Source organism: Kogia breviceps, chromosome 6 (assembly GCF_026419965.1).
Source record: "Kogia breviceps isolate mKogBre1 chromosome 6, mKogBre1 haplotype 1, whole genome shotgun sequence".
NCBI classification, from domain to species: Eukaryota; Metazoa; Chordata; class Mammalia; order Artiodactyla; family Physeteridae; genus Kogia; species Kogia breviceps.
This window is the reverse complement of record NC_081315.1, coordinates 144260623-144288311: the sequence shown is the minus strand read 5'-3', so window position 1 is coordinate 144288311 and position 27689 is coordinate 144260623. Positions and strand designations below refer to the sequence as shown.

Sequence of the window (27689 nt, the reverse complement as noted above, 5' to 3'; positions counted from 1 at the left end):
GGTGTGCAGGTTACATTTTTAAACATCATCTCCCACGATAGAAACCAGGAGACTTGAAAAGACGGGGTGGAGCCAGAGGACCCTGGCTCAGAGTGCGGTCAGAGGGCAAGGGTGTTGCCAAGGGCTCCTGGTCTCTATCGAAAGGACATAGGAGCCGCCACAGGGACTCTGCTGGCCACAGACAGATGATGTGAGCACCAGTGAGGGCCTGGGGGTGGCCTCTTGGACTTCCATCTCCTCGTCCTCTTCCCCATTTCCGGCGCCCTGCCCTCAGCACCTGGCATGAACCAGGTGCCGGACAGAGCTGTCTCTGCCTCTCACACCGACTCTGGGAGGTGGCTGTGATCAGCAGGGAAAGTGAGAGATGCCGGGAGAGCGGGAGCCCCACGCACGGGTCCTGCAGGAGGGGTCCAGCTGCCGCCCACATGCTGCGAGGTCCTGGGCTCGTCCCACAAGTTCTCTGGTCGGTACCCATATCCATGCAGCAGGGACGGAGTGCCCAGTACGCCGTAGGGCCGAATAAGTGCTGGTCTTCGGGACCACTGACGCGTGAGTGGGTGAATGTGAGGTAGAGGGGCTCCGAAAGCCGTGATGTTTGACCAGAGCTCCAGATCATCCCTGGACGCACACACGTGCCTCCCTTTGCAAACTGTGAACCGCTGTATGGGGCTGGATTGTGTGACTGGAGGATGCCCTTGCCCCCTCCTGCACCTTCCCCCGCAAAGGCACCACCACCCACCGTCGGAAGCGTGCCTGTTCCTGTTGGCTTTGGCCCAGGTTGACAGGAAGCAACCCCACAATGCTGATGATGCCGGTAAGGGTGAGGCTGGTATCCAGCTGGGGTGAAGGCACTGCTCCAGGGGGATCCCGCACTTCTGTGTGGGGTCAACCCTGCCCAGGCCGGGGACACTAGGATGCAAAGGAGCCCAAGAACACAGCCAGGAGCAAGCGAGGATCCCACTTCTCTTATGGGTTGAATTGCATGCCCCACCCCCACCACCCGGAATTTATATGTCGAAGTCCTAAGCTCTATTACCTGTGGATGTGACTGTATTTGAAGACAGAGTCTTTACAGAGGAGATCAAATTAAAATGAGGCCATCAGGGTGGACCCTGACCCAAGAAGACATAAAAAGAGGACATTTGGATAGAGAGACAGACAGGCATGGAGGGAAGAGGATGTGAAGAGATGGGGTGAAGACAGCCATCTAGAAGTCAAGGACACAGGCTTAGAGCAGATCCTCCCTCACGGCCTCAGAAGGAACCAGCCTGCTGACACCCTGACTCGGACCCTCAGCCTCCAAGACCAGGAGACAAGTGTCTGTGGTCTGAGGCCTGGTCTGCGGTGCTTTGTTACACAGCCCTAGCTGACTAGTGCACCCTCTCTATGCGCCTTCTCTGATAGACTACCTCACTCCCTGCCTGACAGATCCCAGGACCGACAGACCCACCTAACTTCAGAAGTGGGCCAGAAGGGGGTCCTGCGGGGAGTTTGGGGCCTCAGGTGCCCCTGGACCTAAGTTGGTGGCAACATAGGATGGGGATGGGGCTGAGGGAGACGGAGCCTCTGAGCGTGACCATTGGGTGGTGCTTCTTGACAGCTCTCCTGCCCTTGGGGCTGTGACCCTGAGGGGTCACCTGCTGCTCACCCCCCACTCCCCCAGCCAGACTCCCCCCACCTTTCTCCTTGGTCTCCCACCTCCACACAGTCCCAGACACACAACCTTCAGCTGTAGGACCCACAGTCTCGGCTCCCAGCCCGGCACCACCCTCTCCATGTGTGACCTTGGGGTGTCACGGCCCCCGCTGAGCCTCGGTTTCCGGTCTGTAAAGCAGAGGCCCCTCTGGATTCAAGGCCTCACTTTCTGGGAATGGGCCACACACAGAAGGGTTTGAAGGGCAACCCCGCTACTGGCCGCCTGTGGGACAGAGGAGCCCTTGCCCAAGCGACCCTCTCTCCTCCAGGGACCACGTCTTTCCCTGCAGGGCCTCACACACAGAGCCTCTCGTCACGGCGGGAGGTGAATAGAAACACTTTACTAAAACAGAAACGGCTTTGTGGGATGTCTCTGGAAGATGGAAACAAGAGCAGGCGAGCGCGTGGCGCGGCGGGGGTGCCTAGTACTTGAGCAGCCAGCGCGGCTGGTGCTGGCCAAGCGACGTGAAGTAGGACCACCACCAGGGCTTGCTGCCGTCGGCCGCGGGCTGTCTCCGGGCCGCCAAGGGATCCTGGCTGGGCTCCTCGGGCTCCCTGTGGGGGCCGGCGCCTCTGGGCCCACTTCTCCGTGGCCCGAGAAGGAACGTTCTGGATCCGATCCTCAGCGGCTGGAGAATGAAGTCCACACGGCCGGCCCTCTTCATCCGGGCAGGGATGGTGACTTTCTTGATGACCTTGGAGTAGCCAGGGGCTTGAGCAATGACGATGTGGGACCCTGGGGGCAGCAGTCTCCAGTAGTCACCATCTGGGGCTGTGGACAAATGGAATGGAAATGACTCTCAGACCTGGGCTCAGATAGCTTTGTGATGATGGGTAATGGGGGGCAGGGGGGCATCAGCCTGGAGGGCCGCAGACCCCAAAGGTGTACCTCTGCATTGGCCTGGAATGTGCTTCCTGCCTGCTCCCGCTGTCAAGCTCCTATTCATCCCTCAAAACCCTGCTTAGGCAGCACCACCTCTCTGAAGCCTTCGCAGACCATTCCAGCCCCCACACAGTTAGCAATCCCTCCCTCCTCTGGACTGCGTTTCCACAAGGAACTCCCGTCACAATGTAAGGTATTTTTCAAATCAGCTGTGAAATCCCTGAGGGCACCCGGAGCCCACATGGGCACCCCAGCTTATCAGTGGGATGTAAGCTCTAGGATAGGAACCAACGGGCTCCCTCCTGTAGTCTTTGAGAATCCGCATCGACGGTCACTGGCAGCCAGGACGTGAGCACAAGCCCTACCCCCACCCCCGCTGCACCCAGTGCTGCAGGAGACACAGCTCGTGGTGGATGCAGACCCCTGGGGTCCCCACCCTCACCCCCCAGGCCGGCGCAGGACGGAGGGAGCGGCGGGCATGCTCTGGGCGCTGCAGGTGCCGGCACCACGTGGTCCCCAGGAAGCGCTCACCGGTGGTGATGTCGTGGCGGATACCCTTGACTAAGATCCGGGCGTTTTTGACCGGCTTGCCAAATTTGTCCATCACCACGCCTTTGATGCCCCGGTGCACCTGAGGAGACCAAGGACAGGGCGTGGATACGGCACGTACCCTCCTGAGCGCCCGGCAGCCCGCCCAGCCGGTCCCCACCCGTCTCCAGGGAAGCGGCCTGGCTAAGCCCAGCTCTGCACCTCTCGCCTGGCCATCTTGAGTAAGCCACGCCCGCTCTGGGCCTTGGTCTCCTCATCTGTGAAGCGAGGGTGACCAGTGGGCCCACCTCTGGGGTCCCCCTGCGGCAATCCACCCCGTCCTGGGTTTGTGAACGGCCCACAGCCCAGCTCGGGGGTCTGGCTGACAGCATCTCCTGGGCCCTGAGCGCTGAGCCGCAGACCCCTTCGCGTGCACCTGTGAACACATCTGAGCCCCCTGCCTTCACAGGCAGAGCCGGTATGGCAGGTTCTCTCTGAGCCGAGGTCCCGAAGGCAGCGTGGGGCAGCAGGAGGACACGGGCCCGAGGGTTTGGACCCGGGTGTCAGTCCTGGCCGGGCACCAACCCGCTCCTTGACCTCGGAAAGCTACCTGGCATCTCGGCCCACTCTCCCCATCCGTACCACAGGGTCACCGCGCCCACCTCAGGAAACAAGAGTGAATTAGGCACAGCGGCCGAGCTGGATGCAGGACGGCCCACCCTCCTGAGGGCTCTTAAGCACAGCCGTTCCCGAGCACACGCCCTGCAGCTCCTGCACACGTCACAGGCAGACTAGGAAGCCGCGCTTTCCAAAGAAATCACCCCCTGGAGCCCGGAGCCCATGCACAGTTCTCCTAAGATACTCCGCAGCAATCACGCTGAACGCCCCTGCTCTGTCAGGCTGCGAACAGCCAGAGGTTGAAGCTCCCATCACAGGCGGCCGGGACAGCCGGCGGGGAGGGGAGACAGCGCGTGGGCACTGTCCTATTCCCGGAGGCTGCCCCTCACGACTTCAGGGCTGCCCCCGGACACCCAGCCTCCATCCTGGCCCATCCTTTGCTCAGAACACCCGCCCAGCTCCCTCGCCTGGCCTATTCCTCTCCCCCTTAGAGACAGGGTTCACAGGCCTCTTCCTCAAGGAAGCCCCCCCCGATGGCTGGCCACATCAGGGGGGCCTCTTCTGGGGTCCCACAGTCTTGATTTCCACTCTCCCAGCCCTGACCTCACTGCGATGTCATCTGCCCTTTCCCGTCCCCCCCGGCCCAGCCTGAGAACAGAGGCCAGCACACAGTAGGGCCTCATGTAATGCCAGCACGCACCAGCGAGATTTCGGTCTGGCCTCGCTCTCGGGCTGAGGAGTCATCTTCATGCAGAACCAGGGATGCAGAGCTCTCGGACAGAGGAGAGTTGGCGCGCCTGCCCCTCCCCTCCTGACCAGGGGGAGGTAGATGCCCCCTCCCCCCGCCCCCCGCCCAGGCCTGGTCAGGATCACGGTGCAAAAGGCCTCAGTGGACACGACAGACGGATCCTTATCAGGAGGCCCGGGCAGCTGTCCTGGGGGCCATCCTGGGAGGACGGCCACGCCCGGCCATGTGCTGCCCGCCCTTCCACGGTATCGCGCTTGCTATTAAATCTTCATACCCCGAGCCTTCACATACAATATCCACGGAGCGATCCCAGCTCCATTTAAGGCTCCTTAAAACTCATTTTCACCAGACAGCCGTAAAATGAAACGAGCCAAGAGGCCTGGCCTCGAGCCATTACCGACGATGACCAGGCCCCGCAGCGAGGTCTCTGGCACAGCCTCAAAGAAGGAACGGCGCTAACGTGCCCAGTTATTATCCGCGGCCTTGCTTCCTTCCTATCGCCGCGGCTGCTGGTCCGGAGGCTCGGCCTGCTTCCTGCCTGGAGAAAGGTTCCTGATCCTTCTAGAAAGCAGGGGGCTCGACAACAGAACTGGCGTTTGGGGAAGGCACATCTGAGTTCGAGCTCTGCGCAGTGGCTGGTGACACTGGACCCGCCGGGTCACTCTCGGACCCTCTGTCTCCTCCTCTGGCTGTATCACAGCCTCTGTGAGCCAGGATGGGAGCCCAGCGACCCCTGACCAGCACGCTCCTTCCCCCAGCAGCCCTGTTCCTCCATCTCAAAAACGGGGCAGCCCATCCCCTGGCCAGGACTGGCGTCCGGATTCGATGCCCCGTGGACACCAACTGCAGGGCTCTGTGCGCTCACAGCCCCTCGACTCCCTCGGGCAATCCTGCTTTCCTCCTAGGACCCTGCAGCAACACGCCATTCTCATGATTCTTAAAAATGCTTGGGGATAAGCAAAATGCAGAGGCGTCTACTGTAGTACAAAAGCACTGTCTTGTTCCATTTTGAATTCCTGTGTCCCTTTCGTGAGTGTTATCCTATTCAGGACCACATCCCCTGGTGGCAGGCCATGCTGGGGAGACTGAGGGGTGAGGCAGGGCTGGCAGAGGCAGCGGGACCTGCGGCACCTGGTCCCCACGCGGCCACCAGGCCACCGGGAGACCTGGTCCTCAGGGTCCAGCGATGGGTGACTGTAGACACGTTCTCCGAGGCCCCCCGCCCACAGCCTGCCCACCTCTGGGTGACCTCAGCCCCATAACCGGTGGGGAGGCTACCCCTCAGTCCGGGTGCCTCACTGCCGCCCCGGCAGCCTGTGCCCTCCCCTCTGAGTCCCAGGGGCAGATGTGCGCAAGGCCCTGCCTGGACCGCACAGACACCCTGCTGCCCAGCCCTCACCTCCGGGCCCGCCCCCGACCAGGGCCTGCCCCATTCCTCCGGCCACGGCACCCCTGCAGGCCTAAACGCCCCACTGAATTCTAACGTGTGCTGTTCCCCCTGCCAGAGGGGCCCCTGTCCTGTCACCTGATCTCCCTCCTTCTTCAAGATGCAGCCCAGGTGCCGTCTCCTCCAGGAAGACCGCCGTGGCCTCCGAGGCTGGGTCAGGCGCCTCTCCCGGGCTGCCCTGGTCCCCGCACTCCCCTTGTTGAGGCCTCTCCTGTGCTGGGGGCCCTGCTACATATGCCCCACGGTGTCCCCAGCCACCCCGGGGTGGCCGGGGAATCTTCACTCGTGAACACAGGTGGTTAACGAATAAACAAGTGCAGTCTCACCACGTGACAGCACGGGCGCTGAGCCCCTACACACGGCCTGGGTCTGGCCCTCCCCGTGCCAGGCCCCGGGGGCCGCCCGGAGCTCACCATCTCCACGAAGTTCAGGAGCGGCTCCTTATTGTGCCGCCAGATCATATAGAGGGCCTCCTCGGGCGGGAACTTCACGCACCCCAGCTCCACCGTGATCTCAAAGCAGTTGCTGTGCAGGTAGTTGAAGTCGGACATACCTGCAGCACAGGGGGTGGCTCTCAACGCCGCGGCCCCCGCGGGGCCCTGGGCCGGGCAGCTGGGAGGGGCTGTGGTCCTACCCCCGCCTCCCGGACGAACAGACCGAGGCCCGGGAACGTCACAGCCCCCACCCAAGTCCAGGGAGCGGGCAGCCGCCCTGCGGCCCCTTGGGGGGGTAAGGGGCAAGCCCACTTCCAGCAGAGAAGCTGGGAGCACGTGGGGGCCTCGCGCGCCCCTGGACCCAAGCTGCTGGCCCTCCGCTGGCCTGAGCCCCCAGTGATAACGTCCATTTACCTGGACGGTCCCGAGAACAGCCCAGGGAAGAAGGTCCTACTACCTTCCTCTCCGGGTGAGCCTGGCCCAGCGAAGCCGATGGCCAGCCAGGGAGACGGCAGAGGCTTCGGAGCAAGTGGGGCTGACCCCCCCCCCGTGTCTGCCCTCCACCCCATCTGCTTTGGGAGGTCTTGTCCAGCAGAAGCTGCAGCCGTGCTCTGAGGCAGCCCCGGGCCCCGGTGGGGCAGCGGAAGCCCCGGCCTTCGGAGCTTCAGATCCTCCTCCGAACCCCGGTACCCAGCGGCCACCTTCCCGACTTAACGTTCACATCCACGGAGAGGCCACACTCCCCTGCAGATGGCCCTCCTGTCCCCGGTCACTGGCCCCATGCCCGCCCTGGGTCCGTGTCCCGAGGGAGGGGAGCCCAGCTGGCCTCTCCCAGGCTCAGCCCCCCAGTGGGGCCTTTGCAGACCCCAGGAACAGGTCGTGCCCGAGACTCGGAGCCCAGCCCCCGAGGGTCAGGGAGCCCGTGCGTCTGGATCCTGGGAGGGAGAGAAGCCGCCCTGACCCCCCCGGGAAGGACCACACGTGCCATCGTGGGCAGCCGGGGTGCTGAGCAGGGGGTGAAAGTGGCTCTGGAACGGGAGCTGAGGGGCCTCCCTCTCCGCCTCCACAGGAGAAGGGGGGCACAGGCAGGGTGAGTCCCAGCTCTACCCCGTGCCGTGGCCCTCGAGCTGGTCCTGCTCTCGTCTGAGCCCAGTTTCCTCATGTGCCAAGTGACATGAATAATGAGGGTCGTGCTGGCGTGGAGGGGAGGCGGCAGCACGTGGGCCCAGCCTCCAGTGTCCCCGTGACACAGAGCGTCACCCGCTCCCACATTTCAGAGAAATAACGAATATTATGGCTTTAGCATAAGTGTATCCCGCGCGATATCTGGCACGTGCGCAGCACTTACACGGAACGAAAAACTCTTCCCTACTTCTCCAAAGTTCACATGTAACTGGGGAATCCCATAGACCATCGGGCAACCCTCCCTACTAAACCCCAAAAGGCAAAAATGAACCGGTCACGGGTGGAACCGTGAGATGTTAAGGGACCATTAAATAAACCACAAAAACGGCAATGGGGGAGTCACAGTCTAGCCCTCCCGCCACGGTGGCGCGTGAACTAAGGTCAGCCACGCCCGAATCCCCGCACCCCAGAGCGCGAGTCTCCCCGCACGTGAGGCGTCCCCGCTGCGCTCCCGGAATCGAGCTCCCGGGAGAAGCCGTCGGAGGAGGCGCCAGCCCGCCCCGCCCCGCCCCGCCCCGCCCCGCCGGTCCAGGGCGCACCTCCCGTGAAGCTGTACCAGTCTGCGCCGTTGATGATGCTGCCTCTCTTCAGGAAGTTCCCCCCACACCTGTTCTCCGACCTGTCCATCATCATGGGGTGCACGTCGGCGTAGGCTTTGGCCAGCAACTTGAACATCTGGCAAGGAGATGGAGAGAGAGGTCCCCTCGAGGGCAAGGCCGGAAGGTGGGCACTCTGCCGGAGCCCTCAGCGCTGGCGGAAGTGGGGTGAGGAGGGGCCACCACGGGGGCCACCGGTAGCTCGGGGGGCGGGGGGGAGGCGGGCAGGGTCCACGCCGAGGGCACAGCACGTGCACAAAGGCCTGGAGGCGGGGCGGCCGGAGCTCGGGGCACCCGGGCGCATCATGGAGCCCCTACGCCCCTGGCTAGGGAGCGCGGGCTCCCTCTGGAGAAGGGGTCACCCTGTGGGGATCCTGGCAGGGTACCTGGAGGTCGGCTTTGCAATTTATAAAGCGTTTCCCGCCGCTGTGCGGAGGGCAGGCCTCGGGAGAGGCGGGAGGCTGGCGCGGGGCTCATTTTCACTGACTTCATCCCCCAAGCGAATGGCTACGATAGCTGTCACTTTGTTTCCCTGGGAGACAACCGGCCCCTGCGGGCGCCCACCGACCTGCTGCCGTAACCACGTGATGTTCCCACCACGGTTGGGACGTAGCTCGCAGGGCCTGCCACCCCCTGTTGGGGCGCCTCGGGGGCGGGGCCCGTCTGGGTGCGACCCCGATTCCCGGGTGGCGCAGAGCCCCCCTCCCCCACTAACCTCCCCCAGCCCAGAGCTCCCCCGTTACAGGCCCCACCCCACAGGGCCGCCACGTCCTTCTCCCAGGCCGGACTCAGACACCTGCACGTCCCAGGACCGGACACGGGTCCGACCCAGGGCGAAGGCTCCGAGCAGAGGTCAGATGGAGGAGGCGCCCACCTGTCCTGGGCCTGTTCAGGCCCTACAGCCCTGAGAGAGCTCTGTCCTGGGCTGGGCGTCCCTCTTTAAGAAAAGGGGAGGTGGGCAGGTGGGGTCAGAAATGGGGAGCTGCTCCAGGCCAGAGTGAGAGCCTCTCCCGGCGACTCAGACCCCGGGACCTTGGGTTTGGGGAAGGTTGAGTCCACTGCCTCAGGGACAAGACTGCAGTTTCAACTCGGTCCCGCAGACACAAAGCAAAAAGCACCCAAACAAAGTACAAGCCCACGCGTGTCCTCCAGTCACCGAGGTCGGCAGTCAGGGACCCCCGTCCTGCCAGCGGCCCCTGTGACCCGCGGGCTGTGGTCGAGCGTCTTCAGCCAGGCGCCCAGGTGGTGGCGGGGCTGTTTCCGGAACTGTGGCCGGGCCTCCACCACCAGTCCCTATAACCCCAGGGCGCTGGAGCCCCAGGCCCGGCTGGGAACAGGCCCGACCTGGAGGGGAGGATCTCCACCCAGGGTCCAGGCGGGGTGGAGGGTTGGTGGGGGAAGGACACAGAGACAATGACCCCCCCCCAAAATGAAAGAAGGTGGGGGGCCGTGGGCTGCTAGGCGGGGCAGACATGGGCTGACCAGGGGCCTAGGATCACAGGTCAGGGCCACGGAGAAGGACCGGCCTGCCCGGGACCTGGATACACCGCAGCTCCCTCCCAGTGCGGGGTGGGCTGCGGCAGGGAGGGCTTGGTCGGCAGGACGGAGCTTGAGCCCAGCTGGGGAGTAGGATTTTGGCAGAAAGGCAGGTGTGAGGGGTACGGAGGGGGGCGAGGCCGGCAGCCCTGGCTGGCCTGGACGTTGCCCTGAGGCGCCGGCCCCCATCCACCGGGCTCCGTGGAAGTTTGGGGGCGTGACTTGGTCCCCCTGGCCAAGCCCTCCTCACGTGCCCCCACTCCCCAGGCCTCTCCTGGACCCTGGTTTCCACAGAGACCGCCACTGGCTGCGGGGCTAAAGGAGCATCGATGGGTGATGGATGATTGACGGCTGGTGGGGAACTGCTCAGGGCTCTGACTCTGCGGGGACTCCTTGGGGCGAACTTCCCCCCACAGGTGTCTTCACGCACCTGCCCCGGAGATCCAGATACTGAGTCCAGAGGCCAGGGGCTCCTCCTGCCTGGAGGACACAGGCCTCACCCAGGCGTTGGCCCCGACCTCTGACAGCACAGCGGGCGGAGGCCAGGCACAGCGGAGATCAGCCAGCCACCCAGGGGGCCCTGGCTGAGCTCCACGCATAGAACCCGGCGCCCGTCCGGGTGCTGGGCACGTGCTGGCTGTAGTGGTCAGAGAGGGAGCGAATCAATGAATGAATGAGGGAGGGGGTGAACGAGGGGCCGAATGAATGAGTGGGAGCAAGAATGCACAAGTGCAGGAACGATCGCAGGAGGCACGGGCTCTGCGCCCCCAGCTCTGGAGGAGGCCGGCCTCCCCAGCCCCACTGTTCACAGGCCCCTGAACGCTCACCCCTGGGGGTCTGGCGGTCTCCACCTGCTCTTTCAGGCTCCACTGCGGTAGCTGCCCCTTGAGGACACCCTCCTTAAACTCCGCCTGAAGGCTGAGGATCCAGCACACACAGACACACAGACACACAGACACACAGGCAGACACACAGACACACACACAGACACACACACAGACACACACAGATACACAGACAGACACACAGACAGACACACAGACACACACACACAGACACACACACACAGACACACAGACAGACAGACAGACACACAGACACACAGACACACACACAGACACACACACAGACACACACAGACAGACACACAGACACACACAGATAGACACACACACACAGACACACACACACAGACACACAGACAGACACACAGATACACACACACACAGACACACAGACACACACACAGACACACAGACACACACACAGATAGACACACACACACAGACACACAGACACACACACACACACACACAGAGACACACAGACAGACACACCGATAGACACACACACACAGACACACACACACACAGACAGACACACAGACACACAGACACAGACAGACACACAGATAGACACACACACACAGACACACACACACACAGACACACACACACACAGACACACACACACACAGACAGACACACAGACACACAGACACAGACAGACACACCGATAGACACACACACACAGACACACACACAGACACACAGACAGACACACAGACAGACACACAGATAGACACACACACACAGACACACACACACACACAGACACACAGACAGACACACACACACACACAGACACACAGACAGACAGACACACACACATACACACACACAGACACACACACACACACACACACACGCACACCCCATCCCTGCGTGACCCCGGCCTCCTGGGCAGCCCCTTGTTCTGGCCAGGCCACGCCTTCTCATCCTTTCCCGTTTCTGGCTCCGTCTCCCACCCTAATCTAGGACCCTCAGCGCAGGGCCCAGTCCTGTTCGCTGCGGTGGCCATGGGGCCGGCCACACACAGGGAGGGACTGGGCGAGGCAGGGTTGACCTCTGGGTGGCCGCAGGGGGAGAACAGGAGGGGAGCCAGCTCCGGGCACTTGTCTGTCCAGGACCAGTGCCACCCTCCCTGCCCTGCCCCCAGTACCAGGTGGAAAGTGCGAGAAGGCAGCAGAGGCCAGGCCTCGCTCTCCACGCCGAGTCCGGTCCACCAGGGGGCCTGCTGAGTGACCAAGCGGACAGCTCAGACCCTCCCAAGCCTCCCCAGGCTGGTCAAGGAAAGACTATCGAACTGTGTCTTCCCGGAAGGGCAGGAAAGCCTCCTGCCTCCTGACGGGGGAGGGAGGGCAGGAGCTGGCCTGGGGGCGGGGGGTCAACAGGGCAGTGGGGGCAGCTAAGCGCCAATGCACTCGGCTGTGACCCACCGAAGATCACCCCCTGCCTGGCCTCAGTCTCCTCAACCCCCATGCCCTTCCCCGAAGACCAGCCTCTAGTATCGGTCAGGGCAGGGGGTGCCCCCGGGGAAGGGAAGAACGGGGTTGGTGAGGGCTCTGGCCATCATCACGGGTCTCAGGCCCTGTTGGTCTGAGCAGCGAGCAAAACAGGCCTGGAGGTGGGAAGGGTCTCCTCAGGGCCCAGGTGACCGTGGGGCCAAAATTCCTACTCCGATCCCGCTACGTGCTCAAGTCCCAGGGTACCAGATACTTAACAAACTGGCCGGACCCACCAGAAGGAGGGAGGCGCCGGGAGCCAGCCGGGCGCCACGCACGATGCAGCGCTGCCCTCTGCCGGCGTCGCCCGGAACCCCAGCCTCCCTAGGACAGAAGACAGCGGGCGCCCTGGGGGGAGGGCGCTCGGCCAGGGTCCCCACTCCAGGAGCTCCCAGACAGATGGGACACTGATGGAAGGGGGGGCAGCCAGAGGAGGGAGGGGCTGCTTCCAGCTGCCTGGAAGGCTTCCTGGAGGAGGGGGTTTGGAGGTGGGCCTAGAAGGCTCCTGATGTTTCAGAGCTCCATGGGCTTCACCCGCTCAGAACCAGACGGACCCCGGGGCCCCGAGGGCACCACCCACACTGCTGCCTCTCCTGCACCCACAGCACTGCGGCCCGGCCTCTCACCTTCTCGTCAGGCGTGGGAGAAAACATCTTCTCCTCCTCGGGATGCTTGGAGAAGTCGAAGGGATAGGACACCACAAGGTCGCCCCCGTGGAGGCTGGCGGAGAGCACGAAGGGGATGGTCCTCATCCACTTCATCACTGCCCTCGTCTCAGGGGCCACCTGCCCAGGCGGATGAGGCAGTGCTCAGGACCAGGCACGTCCCCGCCGACCACCCAGCCCCACGCCCAAGATTCAGGACTCCGCTCAGGCCCCACCGGGCACTGGCATGTGCCCGTCCTCTGGCCTGGAACGCTCTCGCCCACCTCCTGGGGATGCCACCCCCTCCAGGCAGCCCTCCGGGGCACTGCCCCTGAGCAGCTGCCAGACGCCGGGTGCTTTCAGTACACGCTCCCCCCACCCCACCGGCGGCCCGGTGAGGACCATCCCCACTTTGCAGGCAGGAAACCGAGGCTCAGAGGCTGAGGCTGTGAACCGTCAGGCTCCGCTGCCCTGGCAAGGATGACGCCCGAGGGTCCCAGAATACCCAGAGACCCTCGGCTGCATCAGAGGGGCGCGCGGCGGCTCCTACCTTACCCCACCAGTAGTGCTGTGGGATGGCAATGTGGCCACTGCGCGGGCCACGGGCCGAGGCCAGGCGGTAGTACTCGGACGTCAGGTCGGGGAAGTTGCGGTTCAGGTCCAGGCTCTGCGCGTTCTGTCTCCCACTCGTCCACCCGTTGTAGCCGGCCCCCTGAGCACACAGGTCACCCCCACCAGGGGTCAGCGCGCCCGCCCTGATCCTTGTGGAGGGAGGCGCAGGGCTGGGCTGAGAGTCGCGGACAGGGCTGTGGTTTCTCTCTGGCTTCACGTGATGAACTTGGGAGCTGCCCTTGACCTCCTCTGCCGTCTCTACGGCCTCTGGGCTGATCCTCCAACCTCAGGCCCTGCACCGGCTGTTCTCCGTCTGGAATACCCCTCGCCGGGGCTGCACTGCTGCCCCCCACCTCCCGCGGTCCCTGCTCAGGGTCACCTCCTCCCGGAGTCGCCCCCCCCCTTCCAGCCAGCACACGCTCCGGCCCGTCATCCTGTTTCCACGGTGCGTGGCACCTATTAACCCACCATAGAACTACCAGCGTCTGTCCGCCCTCCCCACCCACAAGCAGGACCTCGCGGATGTGGATGCCCGCTGAGTCCTCGCGCACAGAGAGCCCGCACCACCGCTAGCGGGTGATCGAACAGGGGAGGGTGGAAGGCAGCGGCCTCGGGGCCAGCCTGGGGGCGCTCACCTCAGCGGCCGCCACCTCATAGCCGTCGGGGTTCATGGAGGGCAGCAGGTGGATGCGGGTGGTGTTGAGCAGGCGCTGGATGCGGGCACTGCCCAGCAGGTACTCAGAGCACAGGTACTGGGCCAAGTAGATGAGCATCTCCCTGCCCGCCACCTCATTGCCGTGGATGTTTCCGATGAGCTTCACCTCGGGCTCCACTGGGGGGCGATACAGTGACCTGGGGGCCTCGTCTCAAAGCCCCGGGGTCCCCAGAGACTTGAGGGCCCACACGGCAAGGGTGGCCAGTTGTTTTGGAACCTATTCCTATTCGTTTAGGCCCAGGCTTCTGTGTGACTAATGAGGTCTCATCAAGGTCATCAATTTTGTTGAGCTCATCTGTGATGTCTAGCCATAACTATTAGCATGATGGATCAAAGATATTGATTAATAATAATATAAGTTATAATTGGTCTGTGGGAATTTCATTCATGGCCACTCTTCACGTTTGTGCAATGGAGTAGGGTGTACATTGGTGCTTAGATGCGGAGGCAGCTGGCCCTCGGATGGGTGGATGGATGGATGGATGGGTGGATGGATAGATGGGTGGATGGATGGGTGGATGGATGGGTGGATGGATGGAGGGATGGATGGGTGGATGGGTGGATGGATGGATGGATGGGTGGATGGATGGATGGATGGATGCGTGGGTGGATGGATGGGGGGATGGATGGATGGATGGATGGGTGGATGGGTGGATGGGTGGATGGGTGGATGGATGGGTGGGTGGATGGATGGATGGATGGATGGGTGGATGGATGGATGGGTGGATGGATGGATGGATGGGTGGATGGATGGATGGGTGGATGGGTGGATGGGTGGATGGGTGGATGGATGGGTGGGTGGATGGATGGATGGATGGATGGGTGGATGGATGGATGGGTGGATGGGTGGATGGGTGGATGGATGGGTGGATGGATGGATGGATGGATGGATGGGTGGATGGATGGATGGGTGGATGGGTGGATGGGTGGATGGGTGGATGGATGGTGGATGGATGGATGGATAGGTGGATGGATGGATGGATGGGTGGATGGGTGGATGGGTGGATGGATGGTGGATGGATGGATGGGTGGATGGATGGATGGGTGGATGGGTGGATGGATGGATGGGTGGATGGGTGGATGGGTGGATGGATGGGTGGATGGATGGATGGATGGATGGATGGGTGGATGGATGGATGGGTGGATGGGTGGATGGGTGGATGGGTGGATGGATGGTGGATGGATGGATGGATAGGTGGATGGATGGATGGATGGGTGGATGGGTGGATGGGTGGGTGGGTGGATGGATGGATGGATGGATGGGTGGATGGATGGATGGGTGGATGGGTGGATGGGTGGATGGATGGGTGGATGGATGGATGGATGGATGGATGGGTGGATGGATGGATGGGTGGATGGGTGGATGGGTGGATGGGTGGATGGATGGTGGATGGATGGATGGATAGGTGGATGGATGGATGGATGGGTGGATGGGTGGATGGGTGGATGGATGGTGGATGGATGGATGGATAGGTGGATGGATGGATGGATGGGTGGATGGATGGATGGATGGATGGATGGATGGGTGGATGGATGGATGGATGGGTGGATGGGTGGATGGACGGATGGGTGGATGGTAGAGTAGACCAGGAGCCTGACAGTCTTACTAACTGTGTGACCTAGGACAAGTCACCTCTCCTCTCTGAGCCTTACACTGCTCACCTGGAAAATGGAAAATGGCATCTCCCTCCCTGGCTGTGCGCAGCCCAAGGACTGCCAGCTGTGGGAACAAGCGGCCATGTCCCTCCCACATGCTAAGGGTATAAACAACCCTGAAGCTTTCCACACCAGCCACTGCCCTTGACCCTCTCACAGGGGACACCCCTCACCCACATGTTCCAAAGCTGCAGGCCAATCTGTCTGAAAGCCAGAGTCCTGTCTTCAGCCCAGGGCTGGAGGGGTAGGAGACAGGTTGGGCCTTGGAGGCTGGAGTGGGGCTAGATGACCTCTGGCCCCTGACGGGAGACAGGGCTTAGGGCTCATGACGTCCGTGCCGCCCAAGCCACCAGGATGGAAACTGGCTGACTGTGGCCAGCCCAGCAAAGGGGCCAGAGCCACTTAACCAAGACGAGGGGTAAGGAGCAAGGTCAAGTGGGGCTGTTTCTAGACCAATCCCGTCTGACTTCCACAGTCACAGGGACAGACAAGCTGAGAGACCAGATGAGGAAGGACTGGGACCCTCACCCATCGACTCCCCAGCAGAGGCCAGAACGGGGCCCCTGCGCCAGATGCTCTCAGTGCCCCGGAGGGGGGGCTCGTGGTCATCTTCTCCCTGCCACCCCGGAAACAGGCTGCAGCCAGGGCGCTGAGTCTTTGCTAGAACATCTGGGTTCTTGGGCCAGACCCCCGAGCCCCGCCCCCAGGGCCCACTACCTTTCCTCGACCTGGCCCTGAGATTCAGTGTCACAGTGATGGTTTCTCAGTACCCGCGCTGCAGGCCCTTCTCAGTTATGGCGGAAGAGCCAGGACTGTGGTGGAGTCTGACGCCTCCCCAGCCCTGCAAGGACACGGCCCCTGGGGACAGTGAGATGAGACACTTTCCACGTGGTCTCCCATCTCCAAACAGGACCTCAGCCCGATACGAGCTGAAACTGACGTGGGTTTTAAATAAATGGGAAGATTGCGGTATTCACGTCACTCTCTGAGTGCGGACCGCGCAACTTGAAGGAGCAGACGTCAAGGGCCGGGACCCGGAGCCCCACATACCTGCCTGGGGTCCGGGGGTGCCAGGGCAAGGTTGCAAAAACAACAAAAGGTACAGACAAGGCACAGTTAGGTTTGCACTACAGACGCACAAGGCGCGACGTGCCCGCAGCCACCGCACACCCCCACCTCACGCCCCCTGACCTGTGCAGCCCCCGCTTCTCCAGGCCGTGGCCCTCCCCGCTTCTCCTCCCAGCGACGTGGCTGTGACGGCGGGCACGCATGCCCGGTGGCACGGGACTTGCACCCCAGTGCCCCAAGCACACCCCGAAGCCCCCGCCCACGCCCTGTCCCCCAGACACCGGGGACTCTGATCGGGATCCCGGATCTGGCTCGTGCACCCCAAGGCCAAGCAGGCCAGAGCCTTTTCCCGGCCCGGGCCTCTGAGCCCTGCCCCCGACGGCGACAGTGGCTTACTCAGCTCGTGCTGGCCAGGCAGGCTCGAGAACTCGATGACCAGCAGCTCCCGGCCGTCGAAGCTGCGCCCGATGCTGTAGGTCTTGGCTACGTGGGTGCAGCGGGCTGCCGTCTGCTTCAGCACGCGTACCATCTGGGCGTAGGAGTGGTGGGTGAAGCGAAGGAAGGTTGGCGGATAGCCCGAGGGCAGCGCCTCCTCGATGATGTCCAGGCCTCCTGGGGGAGGGACGCGGGTGCCGGGGGGTCAGCTGGGCCTGGGTCCGCCCGCCCCCCTCCCCCCACCCCACCCCCACGATGACGACAAGGGGTCCTGACCTCTCCCGGCGCCCTCACTCCGACCCACGCTGCACCGTGGTAGCTTGGGGGACGGGACCCACCCGGCCCCCTCGGATGGCTCCCCGGCCAGTCCGTGTTTGTTGGTGATGAAAGCTCTCTTTATACTGCTTAATCCCAACAGCTAAGAACAGCCCCCAACAGATGTATACAGCAACACAGCTCCTGGCGCTACTATGAATAACGATCATATGTAGATAGTTTGGAAACTTTACGGAACACAGAAGAGTAGAGCGCGAAAGAGGCACACCGACAGAACCCTCAACCCAAGGAGAACCTCCGTTCAGCTGCTGCCGCCTGACTTTGGGTGTTTCTGTGTCCCGGGAGCATCAAGCTATGATTGCTGGGGGGGGGGGGGCGGAGAGAGAGGGAGGGGGATGGGAGGGGGAGGGAAAGAGGAAGGGAGGGGGCGAGAGAAAAGCTTTTCCCCCAATTTTAAAGTTTTCTTAGGAGAAATGCCTGGCCTTCCAGGTCGAGGGAAGGATGATTTTTAGCCCGATCCACAGGCCAGCTGGCTGTCCCCTCCCACCCACATAAGCCCCCCAAGGCCGGCCCCAGAGGCCCCTGCCCGCCCCCTTCCCCGGGGGCTCTGCGTGGCTGGTCCCAGGGGAACGCTACTGGGGAACGCTTTTCCCAAGCGTCTCACTTGCCCTGTGGTCTTGTGTCTCCTCAAAACGGTTTCCGAGGGAGAAGCAAAGCAGATGGAACTGACAATTTGGTGGCAGAATCGCCCAGAATAAACTCCCCAGCCCACTCCGCGGGCTCTCGCAGGGCGGGCGGGCTCAACCCCAGGGACATGTCTGGTTTTCTTCCCCTGCCTCTCGTCCCCCACCCGGCTGCCCCCGCCGTCCACGCTTCCTGCGTCCTCACGTGCAGATGGCCCCTGTCTGCCGGCAGGGTGCCACCCACGGGCCACCGCATCGCCCAGAAGCTGCAGGAGGACGGAACCCCCCAGAGCCCCAGGTTCAGCTCCAGGATCAGCCCTGAGCCCCGCACAGCCAGCGAGCAGCTGAGCTGCACCCCAGGGCTCACTGGAGGCCAGCCCAAGGCACCTCTGTGTCCCCCACCCCCCGCCATCCTCATTGTCCCAGCCGGGAGCCACGGACACAGCAGGTGCCCAAGAGCTGTTTGGTGAGAGGACAGGTGGATCCACCCATCAGTGTGACTGGCCTGGCTCACACCAGCTCCACCAGGCAGGAGCCGGCTGCCTGCCGCCACTGGCCTTCCCAGAGCCTCCACTTTGCCATCTGTAAAATGGCTACACCAATATTCAGGGTCGTTGTGGGGCTCTCATGAGACGGTACGTGTATAGGACTTGGTCCCAGATCACGTGAAGCTCCCCGTGAGCTCCATGACAGGAGCACGTGAGGAGCCAGAAACCGATGCCATTCTGCACCGCCCAGTGTCACACACTGGCCACATGTGGCTATTTGCATCTAAGCTCAAATTCATTACAATCTAATCAAATCAAAATTTAGATCCTTAGTCACACTCGGGAGCCACGTGTGACCAGTGGCTGCTGACTGGGGCGGCGGAGGCACAGAGGGTTCTATTAGTGAGGCCGCTGTGGGTTCCACTGTGCACCGGAGCTATGACTTCTCACCCAGTCTGGAAGCCCAGCCAGGGGGTAGGGAGGCCCGCAGAGGCACTTGGTCTGCATGCCCCGCCCCCTCCAGCATCTCTGCCAAGCGGGGCCCCAGGAGCTCCTTGCACACCCCCCAAGACGGGGGGCTCACCACCACCCAGGGCTGCCCATCCCACCTCCACTGGTTTGTCCACACGAGAAACCAGAGCCCATCCCTGCAGCCCCTCTTCCCCTCTCCCCTGGGGCTCCACGGACCCCACTTTGAGGAGTCCGGCTGCCACTCCCGGCCAGTATTCTACGTGTGATCTTTCAGGACTGACCGCAGGCATCACCAGGCTTCGCCGGGCAGGCCTCACGGGGGGACAGGCCCTCCTCACAACAGTGCGCTCTGTTCTCTGATGGTGGGGGAGGGGCACCGTCGGGGACTCACACGCCTCTGGCCTCCCAGCCGGGCACCTGCATCCAGGGCCTCCGTGCCGGCGCCCTGGCCCAGGCACCTCCCGCCCGACCCCCAGCCGCCCGCCACCACGGGACTCGAGAGCCCACCTCGCAGCTTCTCCAGGGGGTTGTGGCAGGCTTCCTCCTGGCCCGCGAAGTAGTGGCCGCAGTCAAGGAAGTAGGGCCACGCCATGTCGATGGCGTCGAAGGCGGGCTGGCAGGCGTCCCGCAGCGCCTCGCAGACGTGCCGGCAGGGCCTGCGCACGCGGCCGCCCTCACACCGTGGCACCAGCACGGCACAGCCCAGCAGACGCAGGTCCGGGTTGCACTGGCCCTCCAGGAGGTGGTGCAGGACGCTCAGCAGGAGGTACTCGGAGCTGGACTCCACCGCCCTCCGGGACCGGTGCCCTAGCAGCGTGGGGACGGTCGTCTGGTTGTAGGAGGCGTCGCTGCAGGTCTGGAGCTGCAGGTCCACGCACGTAGCTGGGGGAGGCGGGGTCACCACGTCACTCCCTCCCACGATGGCCCGCCCAGACGCCCAGGAAGGGCCTGCTCTACCCAAGCCGACCCCGCTCAGGGCCGGGGCCCACGGGATGGGCCCCTGCGGCGTGGCAGGGAGAGGCCAGGGCCCGTGGGAGGCCCAGAGGAGGCTCCCAGGGCTCACTGGTGAGAGGGCAGGGCAGGCTGCTCTGGGTCTCAGATTCCACATCTGCCAAAGGGGTGCAGGAAGGCCACCCCGGCCGAGGGTCTGCCACGTTAGGGCATGTCATTGACCTCTGTACGGGGAAAGTATTGTCCTACTTTTTAAAAAACTCCAGTCCGTCCACTTAGAATACACCAGATGCCTAAATGTGACAGGAGGAGCATTCAGGAAACGTCTGCTTCTCAGCACCTCTGCTCGATCAGACCCCACGTCACCTCCAAAATCATCCCGGGACCAGAATCCCCTTCCTCGTTTTGCAAAGGAGGAACTCAGGGCCAGGGAGGGAAGGGGCTTGTCCCAGCCCTGGACTCAGCAGGTGCCGGGCACAGAACTGGGAACACACGGGATAAAGAGCCAGTGCAGCGGGTGTGTGCACACCTCACGATCGGAACCCAGCCCACTTAGATCCCGCCTTGTGGGGGGGGGAAGGGGGGAGCGGCGGGGGAGGGGAATGGGAGGACCCTCTGGAGGAGCCCGGGGCAGTCAGGGTCGGGAGCCCAGCTGCGCAGAGGGAAGGGCCTCCGTGTCTCGTTTTGTCTAATTTCTAGCTGTTTAAAACGGGTCTGGATTTAATCGATGGGCCTCCTTATTCATCACCCACTTTAGAACGGTGGGTTCCACCCCCTAAAACACTTTGATGCCACTTTATTTTTCTTTTTTGGTGGTGGTACGCGGGCCTCTCACCGCTGTGGCCTCTCCCTTTGCGGAGCACAGGCTCCGGACGCGCAGGCTCAGCGGCCACGGCTCACGGGCCCACGTGGGATCCTCCCAGACCGGGGCACGAACCCGCGTCCCCTGCATCGGCAGGCGGGCTCCCAACCACCGCGCCACCAGGGAAGCCCACATCACCCACTTTAGAACGGTGGGTTCCACCCCCTAAAACAGTTTGATAGTGTGAAGGGTCTGCATCACCCCTACAAAACAAAACCGGGGAGTCCGTGTACCATACCGCCGTCCGCAGCTGCTGCCCTGGGGCGTCCGTCTGGGGAGAGAAAGGGCGGTGCTATCAGGGGAGCGGACCCCTGCCCATCGCAAAGGCGCTGCTGCTTCTCACTGGGTCCTGGCCAGGCCCCCCAGCCCCCTGGCCACCCTCCCCTTCACAGCCACCCTCTGAGGTCCACGTGGCCGTCCTCCCGCATTCCACAGGAGGGGAGACTGAGTCTCGAAGAGGCCACACGACTCCCGTAACGGAAGACGGCCAGGACGAAAGAGCCCTGGCTCAGAGTGTTGGCCGATCACCGTGGCGTGAATACCTCCACTGTGGCCACTTTCAGCTTCCCGCGGCTGAACTAGTTCTCACCAAATTCCCAAATATTTAACAAGCAGCCCTCGGAGGCTGTACCAGGGGCTGCACCCCGTCAGTGACTCTCACCCCACGTCATTCCAAGTTCCCCCAAGAGACAGGCAGGCAGTGGCCCTCTCCCCTCCAGAACACTCTACAGTGCGCTCTCTCCTGTTTCCTGAGAAGAGGACCAACGCATGAACTGTCCTTGGCATTGCGGGTTTCAAGGGTCCTCCCCGAGGCCCAGACACATGGACCCAACAGTGAGACCCCTGGGAAGGCCACTAAGACCAACCTCCACCAACACTACCTGCCAGCCTCCCCATGAGAGGCAGGTCCCGAGTGCTCAGTGAGAGCTAAGAGGAAAAAACTGGCTCCAAGAGACGGAAATCAGATTTAAAGCTCAGCTGGTGCAGGGGTCCTGGGAGGGGGAGGGCAGGCTGGGTGGCGGAGCAGCAGGAAATAAGAAAGCGTTGGTGGCGGGGAGGGCACTTCCCTGGTGGCGCAGCGGTTAACACTCCAAGCGCCCAATGCACGGGGCCCGGGTTCGATCCCTGATCGGGGAACTGGATCCCACATGCACGCCGCAACTAAGAGTTCACATGCCACAACTAAGGAGCCCGGCTGCCGCAACTAAGACCAGGGGCAAATAAGTAAGTAAAGAAACGAACAAACAAACCAAAAGAAAGAGGGAAGTGGGTGTAGGGGGAGCCCAGGAGGAGCAGGGTAAGGAGGCTAGGACCAGAGGGAAAGGCTGTTCCTAGCCCCGTAACCTCATCGGGAACTAGACCTGGACCACGGCAAGGGGGGAGGGGGCGGGGAGCTGCTTCTAGGGATTCACCTTAAGATCTGGGGGTCGTGGAAACCTGCCTGAGCACGTCAGTGCCCAGGGCCGGGGACGCGGCGGGAGCCAGGCAGTCCCCCGTGAGGACCTCTGCACACGGTTCCCCCACCGTGGGCTAGGCGGCCACAGTCCCTGACCCCTCGGGCCAGCTCTCAGAGCTCCCACGGGGTGGAGACGTTCAGGGCGCCTCTCACCACCCAGTGAGCCAAGGATTCAGGCTGTCCTAAGCGGCTGCCACCACTTGGCAAAGTCACGGGCAAGAGAATCATTTTCCTAAAGTGTCCAGGCAATGGAACTGCCACCCTTAATGCAACAGAGAGGGCTGCTGTGTGCCCACCACCCGTGCCCTCGGCTACCCTGCAATGCCCGCCGGGACGCGGCTGGCGCTGAGTGAGGCACCTGCCCTCAGCCTGCAGCCTGGGAATTTCCACGCACCCGCCCGGCTCCATCACCCGACTCCACGCCTTTATGGTCTAAAGTGTTATCTGCTCGCCTGCGTTGATGTCGGGAGAACAGATGAAAGGACGCCATTGGAGCAGGACCCCCCGGGAGCATCCGTGCCCAGGGCCCACACTCAGAATTCACGCTCAGCCGACCCGCCCTCGCAGCCCGCGCGAGCTCGGACCCACACGGACGCCGCGACTCAGCTCAGGAGCCCAAGGCCTCCCGAGGCGATGGCTCCAGCCAAGGCCCCCGCCCCCTCCTCTTGCCTGCACCCACCACGCCACGCCGAGGCTGCGCCTGCCGTGTGCCCAGCCCAGGGCCGAGCGGGGCGGACGTGAAGATTTGCTCAGATTCTCGGCAGGCGCCCAGTGAGCAGAAGCCCCGCTGGCCCTGGGGCCTCTGCTGGCCTCAGGCAGACGCGTGGCGGGGAGGCCGGAGCACAGTTACTCCCACGCCTGCTCCTTCAAAGCCCTCAGATGCCACACGGCCCGCCTGGATTTGAGTGGATTTGACAAGTGGATCCTCCCGGTTTCACGTGGCTTCGAGCCTCCCTGAGTCACAGAAGAGAAAACTGAAGTTTGGGAATTAAGCTCCTGTCTGTGCCTCAGTCTCCTCATCTGTAAAATGGGGACGATAATGAGAGCGCCCACCGTTGTTGGAGGGTCCGATGAGGTGGTGCTGAGGCCGGGGCCTCAGTAAGGGCCCAGGGGTCGCCCGGGGAGAAGGAGGGACGGCCCGCTGTGACCCTCCTGCCAGACAGCGATGCCTGGTGGGGTGGGGACCGGGAACAAGACAGAGAGATGGGTGGACTCGTTTCCTGCGGCTGCCGTAACGAAGAACCACAAATTGGAACAACAAACATTGTTCCTCTCCTGGTTCTGGAGGCCAAAAGCCCGAAATCAAGCTGCTGGCGGACCACACCCTCCGCGGGGGCCGGGGGGGGCTCCTCCTCCTCCTCCACCGTCCACGCCCAGCAACCCTCGCCTGTGGCCACATCACCCTGCTCTCTACCTCTGCCACCACACGTCCTTCCTGCCGTGTCTGTGTCCAAATTTCCTTCTTCCTCTAAGGACACCAGTCATTGGATTGTGGGCGCCCCCTAAAGCAGTGCAACCTCCTCCTACTGTGACCACACCTGCAAAGACCCCGTTTTCCCAATAAAGTCACAGCCACAGGTATGGGGGAAGGGCGGCTAGGACTTCAACATGTCTTTGGGGGACACAATTCAAGCCATAAGGATAAGCAAGCCCCAGGGGGCGCCTTTGGGGACCTTGGGCCGGAGGTGGCGTCAGGAGAGGAGACGCCGTGCAGGACGGCAGCCACCAAATGTCAACTTTCAGATCTAGCACTTAAAAAAGAATGTAAAACAGTTCATTCATAATTTTTACATCGATGACAAAATACTGAATCAATGTCTCAGATATACTGGGTTAAATAAAATTTGTTATTAAAGTTAATTTCGCCTGTTTCTTATTATCTCCCTCGTGTGGCTTCTGGGAAATGTGAAATGATGTATATGTAGCCGGCATCAGTCCTGGTGGGCAGCGCTGGTCCAAAGGCTGCGTTTGAGCCGTCCACACGTGACCGTTACACCTCCTGACCACAAGGTGTCAGCATGTCTTCAACGAAGGGAGCAAGATTGACCTGGGGCTGAAGGTCTTAAAGACGAGGAACAATAATAGATGCTGTAAGAGCGGTCGGCCGTCTGCCCGAGACCACACAGCGGTGCAGAGGACTCAGGGTTTGAACCCAGACCTGCCTGGCCCCTAGGAACATGAAAGTTGCCTCAAACCCCAGGCTCCCCATAAAGACCTGAGGGAGGCGAGGGACAGGTGGTGGGGAAGGGTCTGGGCCCGCTCTGAGCCCTGGGACAGTGCGGACCTGGATATAGTCCTGGACATAAAAGCCTGGACTCAAGCTGCCTGGCCCTGCCCACGTCAGCGTGCGGTCCGGAAAAGGCACTGGGTTTCCAGGGACCACACATGCTCATCTGTAAGGAGAAGACCCGACGAGAGGAAGGAATTATTCTAGAAACAGTCACTGACACCACCGTGGAGTGGAGGACAGAGCTCCGCCCTGCCCATCCCTCCAGGTGAGGAAGGGGCAACCTGGGTCCAGAGGAGGGGGCTGCATTTCTCCCTGGAAAAAGGGGAGGTCAGGGAGAGCTTCCTGGAAGAGGGGGCTGTAATCCCTGACAAGCCTATAATTCTAGACATTTCCTGGGGCCTCAGGGGTTCACGGGAGGGTCCATCCATGACACCACGCAAGCTCCAGCTGCATCCCGTGCACAGATGTGCAGGTGTGCGTGTGAACACACACACACACACACACACACACACACGTACACACTCTGCCTGGCCCGGGTCTTTCTGTAGCAAGTGGGTTGGCGGGGGAAGGTGAAGCGGAGCAGAGGAGGAGAGAAAATTCAATTTGGGCTGAGGGAGAAGAAAAGGAAAAGATGGCCCTTGGCACATTTGAGGGAGGCATTTTGCTCCTGGCACACCCACTTGGCTGGTGCCCGCAAGTTCTCAGGTATCCACAAACCTCCAGCGCTGGAGAGATTCCGAATCTGAGACGCCTAGACCCCTGTGCCCCGGGGGACCCCCGCCCTCCAGGGGCACAGATGTCTGCTGCTGCTCAGAACCCTGAGGGCAGAGGACTGGATACACCCTCACCTTTAAACGTAAGGGGAAACCGAGGCCCACTCCAGAGCGGGAGGTGTGGTCAGGACGGGAGCCCTAGCCCCCGCCTCAGCCCGGCACCCCCCACACCCCCAGGCGCGCCGCCCCCGGAGGGTCCCTGGCCCCCGCCACTCTCCCCCTCCCCCTGCCCCAGAATCCTACCCCCTCCTCCCAGGCCCTCTGCGCCCACTTCCGGAGATGCTGTTGTCCAGGCCACAGAGATGGGAGGGAGGGGTCAAGAGTTTGCCCTGCCCAGAGGCCGCCCCCTTCCTGGAAGGACCGGGGACCTCGGACGACCTCTCCTCCTGCCAAGTTCTGGCACCTGCTCCCTCGGGCCCCACCTGCAGGGCGCCCTGCCCGCTGTGCCCAGACCCAGAAGAACCCCCTGCCAGAGCACTGGGTACCTCCGCCGCCCCCGAGCTAGCTGCCTGTGCGTTCCGCGCGGGGGTCCCGGCCTGGATGCGCTCCGAGAGCCGGCTGCCCCCTCCTGGGCAGACCCCGAGGTCCAAGGTCACAGCGTGCCCACTTGGGGACCGTGGGTCACGCGGGGGAACGTTCCCGGGTCCGGGGCGCCGAGTTCCACCCCAGGGCGCGGGCGGTACGGCCTTACCCGCGGCGTCCGGGTGGGACTCGCACCAGGGCCGGGCGGCGGCAAGGAGCAGCATCGCGAAGAGCGGCGGCGAGGGCCGCATGGTGGGCGGCACGCAGGGTGGCGGGCAGTGATGTGGCACTCGGGCCCGGGCGCAGCAGCGCCGCTCGGGCTCCCGCCCCCCACGAGCGCGGAGTCGGGTTACAGCTCGGCGGCGCCAGGAACGCGCAGAGCGATGCGGCGGGAGGGGCCGAGGAGCGCTCAGCCCGCTTCCGGGCCGGTGCTCCGCCCCGAGGGGTGGGTGCCCGCCTTGGGGCTCGGTTGCTGCCTCCCACCTGACCTCCAGAGGCCCTGCTGATCCTGCCTACGAACCCTGCTTCCTGGACCCGAGGGGCCTGTGGGCAAGACGGGGTCCTGGCCCGCGCTGGACCCAACCGTCAGGGAGCCGGGCCAAATCAGCGCCAGCTCTGGGCCTGGGTCCCAGGAGAGGAGTGATGGGGCGTCCCCACCTCCCCGCACTGTCGCAGGCTGTGGATGCACCTGAAGGGTCGGGGGTGGGGGCGAGGCAGCTCCTCGGTGGCCTTGGGTGACTCCCCACCTCTGAGCCTGCACCCCGGGGAGGAGCCCCCTCCTGCTTTGCTCCCAGCAGGACCTGGCAGCGAGTCTGGCACCAGGGGTCCTCGGTGAAACGTGGCAGTCCCTCCACTCAGCCCATTAAAGGAGCCACTAGAGGTCCAGGTGGTGGCATAAAGGCTCACTGGGGTGTCTCCTCCATCCCCCCCCCCGCCCCCACCAGATGACAGGGCAGAAGCTACTCAGAGGCGGCCGGAGAGCCCAGCGCAGACTCTCTTAACTCCAGGGGGACCTGTCTACGCCTGGGGGTGCGAGAGAGCCCCTTCCCACTCCCCTCCCCACCCCCAGGCTCCTGCCCGCACCACCAGGAGCCATCTGGGCAGGAGGCCCGAGGGGCCCGGGAGGAGGGAGGCCCGGGACCTCAGCCCCAAGGTGAGAAAAAGGTGGTTCCTAGAGCCCCTGTCTCCTCCCAGGTTCAGGACCGCCTGGGAGCTCAGCCAACGCCTTTGAAACCCTCCCCCGCCCCCACCCACGAAGGAGCTGGGCAGGTGCTCACTCTGCTATCCAGATGTGCGCACATCTGCCCGCCAGCCTCTTCTCACAGTCCCACAGCTGTGGTCCAGCCGGCGCGCACGTCTCTGTGCCCGTGCCCTGAGCCCCGGGAACGCCGCGGGCCGGCCACGGAGGTCCTCAGCCCAGCCTCGTCCGCTGGGGCAGGTCCCTCCCCAGCTGCGCCGTCGGCCCAGACCCCCTCTGGAGCCAGGTGCCTTTATGGGCCTCCTTCACCAACTGTCCTGGTTGGCAGGGAGGCCGGACCCTGGAGCCAGATGTCAGCCAGCCCTGAGACTTGGGACGAGCCTCTTAGCCCAGAGGCTGGGGTGACGGTGACAGTACCTACTGTGGAGTACCCGTGGGAAGAGGGCTTTGATGCGCCCTTGGCTCAGAGAAGGAGCCGCTCACGTCAGCACCTCCAGAGCCTGGGGCGCCGGCCTCCGTGCTACCCTCTGCCCGCGTGGACTGCAGGCTTGTCCTTCCGGAAGCCCCTGGAAGGGGGCTTTCTCTGGGCAGTCTCCGGGCACTTTCCTCTGACTTCCCCTCTGAGGTTTCTGGCC

The 27689-nt window shown here is 63.0% G+C and overlaps 1 protein-coding gene across 2 annotated transcripts; it reads right to left on the bottom strand.

The window, feature by feature from the left end:
- Window positions 1-2017: 2017 nt before the first annotated feature.
- Window positions 2018-26260, bottom strand: CPZ (carboxypeptidase Z). Of its 2 annotated transcripts, XM_067036978.1 has the most exons (11): window positions 26026-26199; window positions 21114-21146; window positions 19570-19944; window positions 17106-17321; window positions 13906-14102; window positions 13209-13370; window positions 12641-12799; window positions 8078-8213; window positions 6333-6472; window positions 3110-3209; window positions 2018-2467 (listed from the first exon to the last, which is right to left on the bottom strand). In XM_067036978.1, the coding sequence occupies exons 1-11, from the start codon at window positions 26105-26107 to the stop codon at window positions 2118-2120; spliced, it is 1950 nt and encodes a 649-aa protein (XP_066893079.1). In that variant the 5' UTR covers window positions 26108-26199; the 3' UTR covers window positions 2018-2117. The 2 variants fall into 2 exon arrangements, with proteins under 2 accessions (XP_066893079.1, XP_058922005.1); XM_059066022.2 differs by lacking the exon at window positions 21114-21146 and having other exon boundaries at window positions 26026-26260.
- Between the last annotated feature and the right edge of the window lie 1429 nt (window positions 26261-27689).

Coding starts and splice junctions, on each gene's coding strand:
- CPZ (XM_067036978.1), bottom strand. CDS start 26,107: ATGCGGCCCTCGCCGCCGCTCTTCGCGATGCTGCTCCTTGCCGCCGCC. Junction 19,945..21,113: donor GGCAGCAGCTGCGGACGGCG/GTATGGTACACG, acceptor CGCCTCCCCCAG/CTACGTGCGTGGACCTGCAG. Junction 12,800..13,208: donor AGCACTACTGGTGGGGTAAG/GTAGGAGCCGCC, acceptor CCGCCTGGGCAG/GTGGCCCCTGAGACGAGGGC.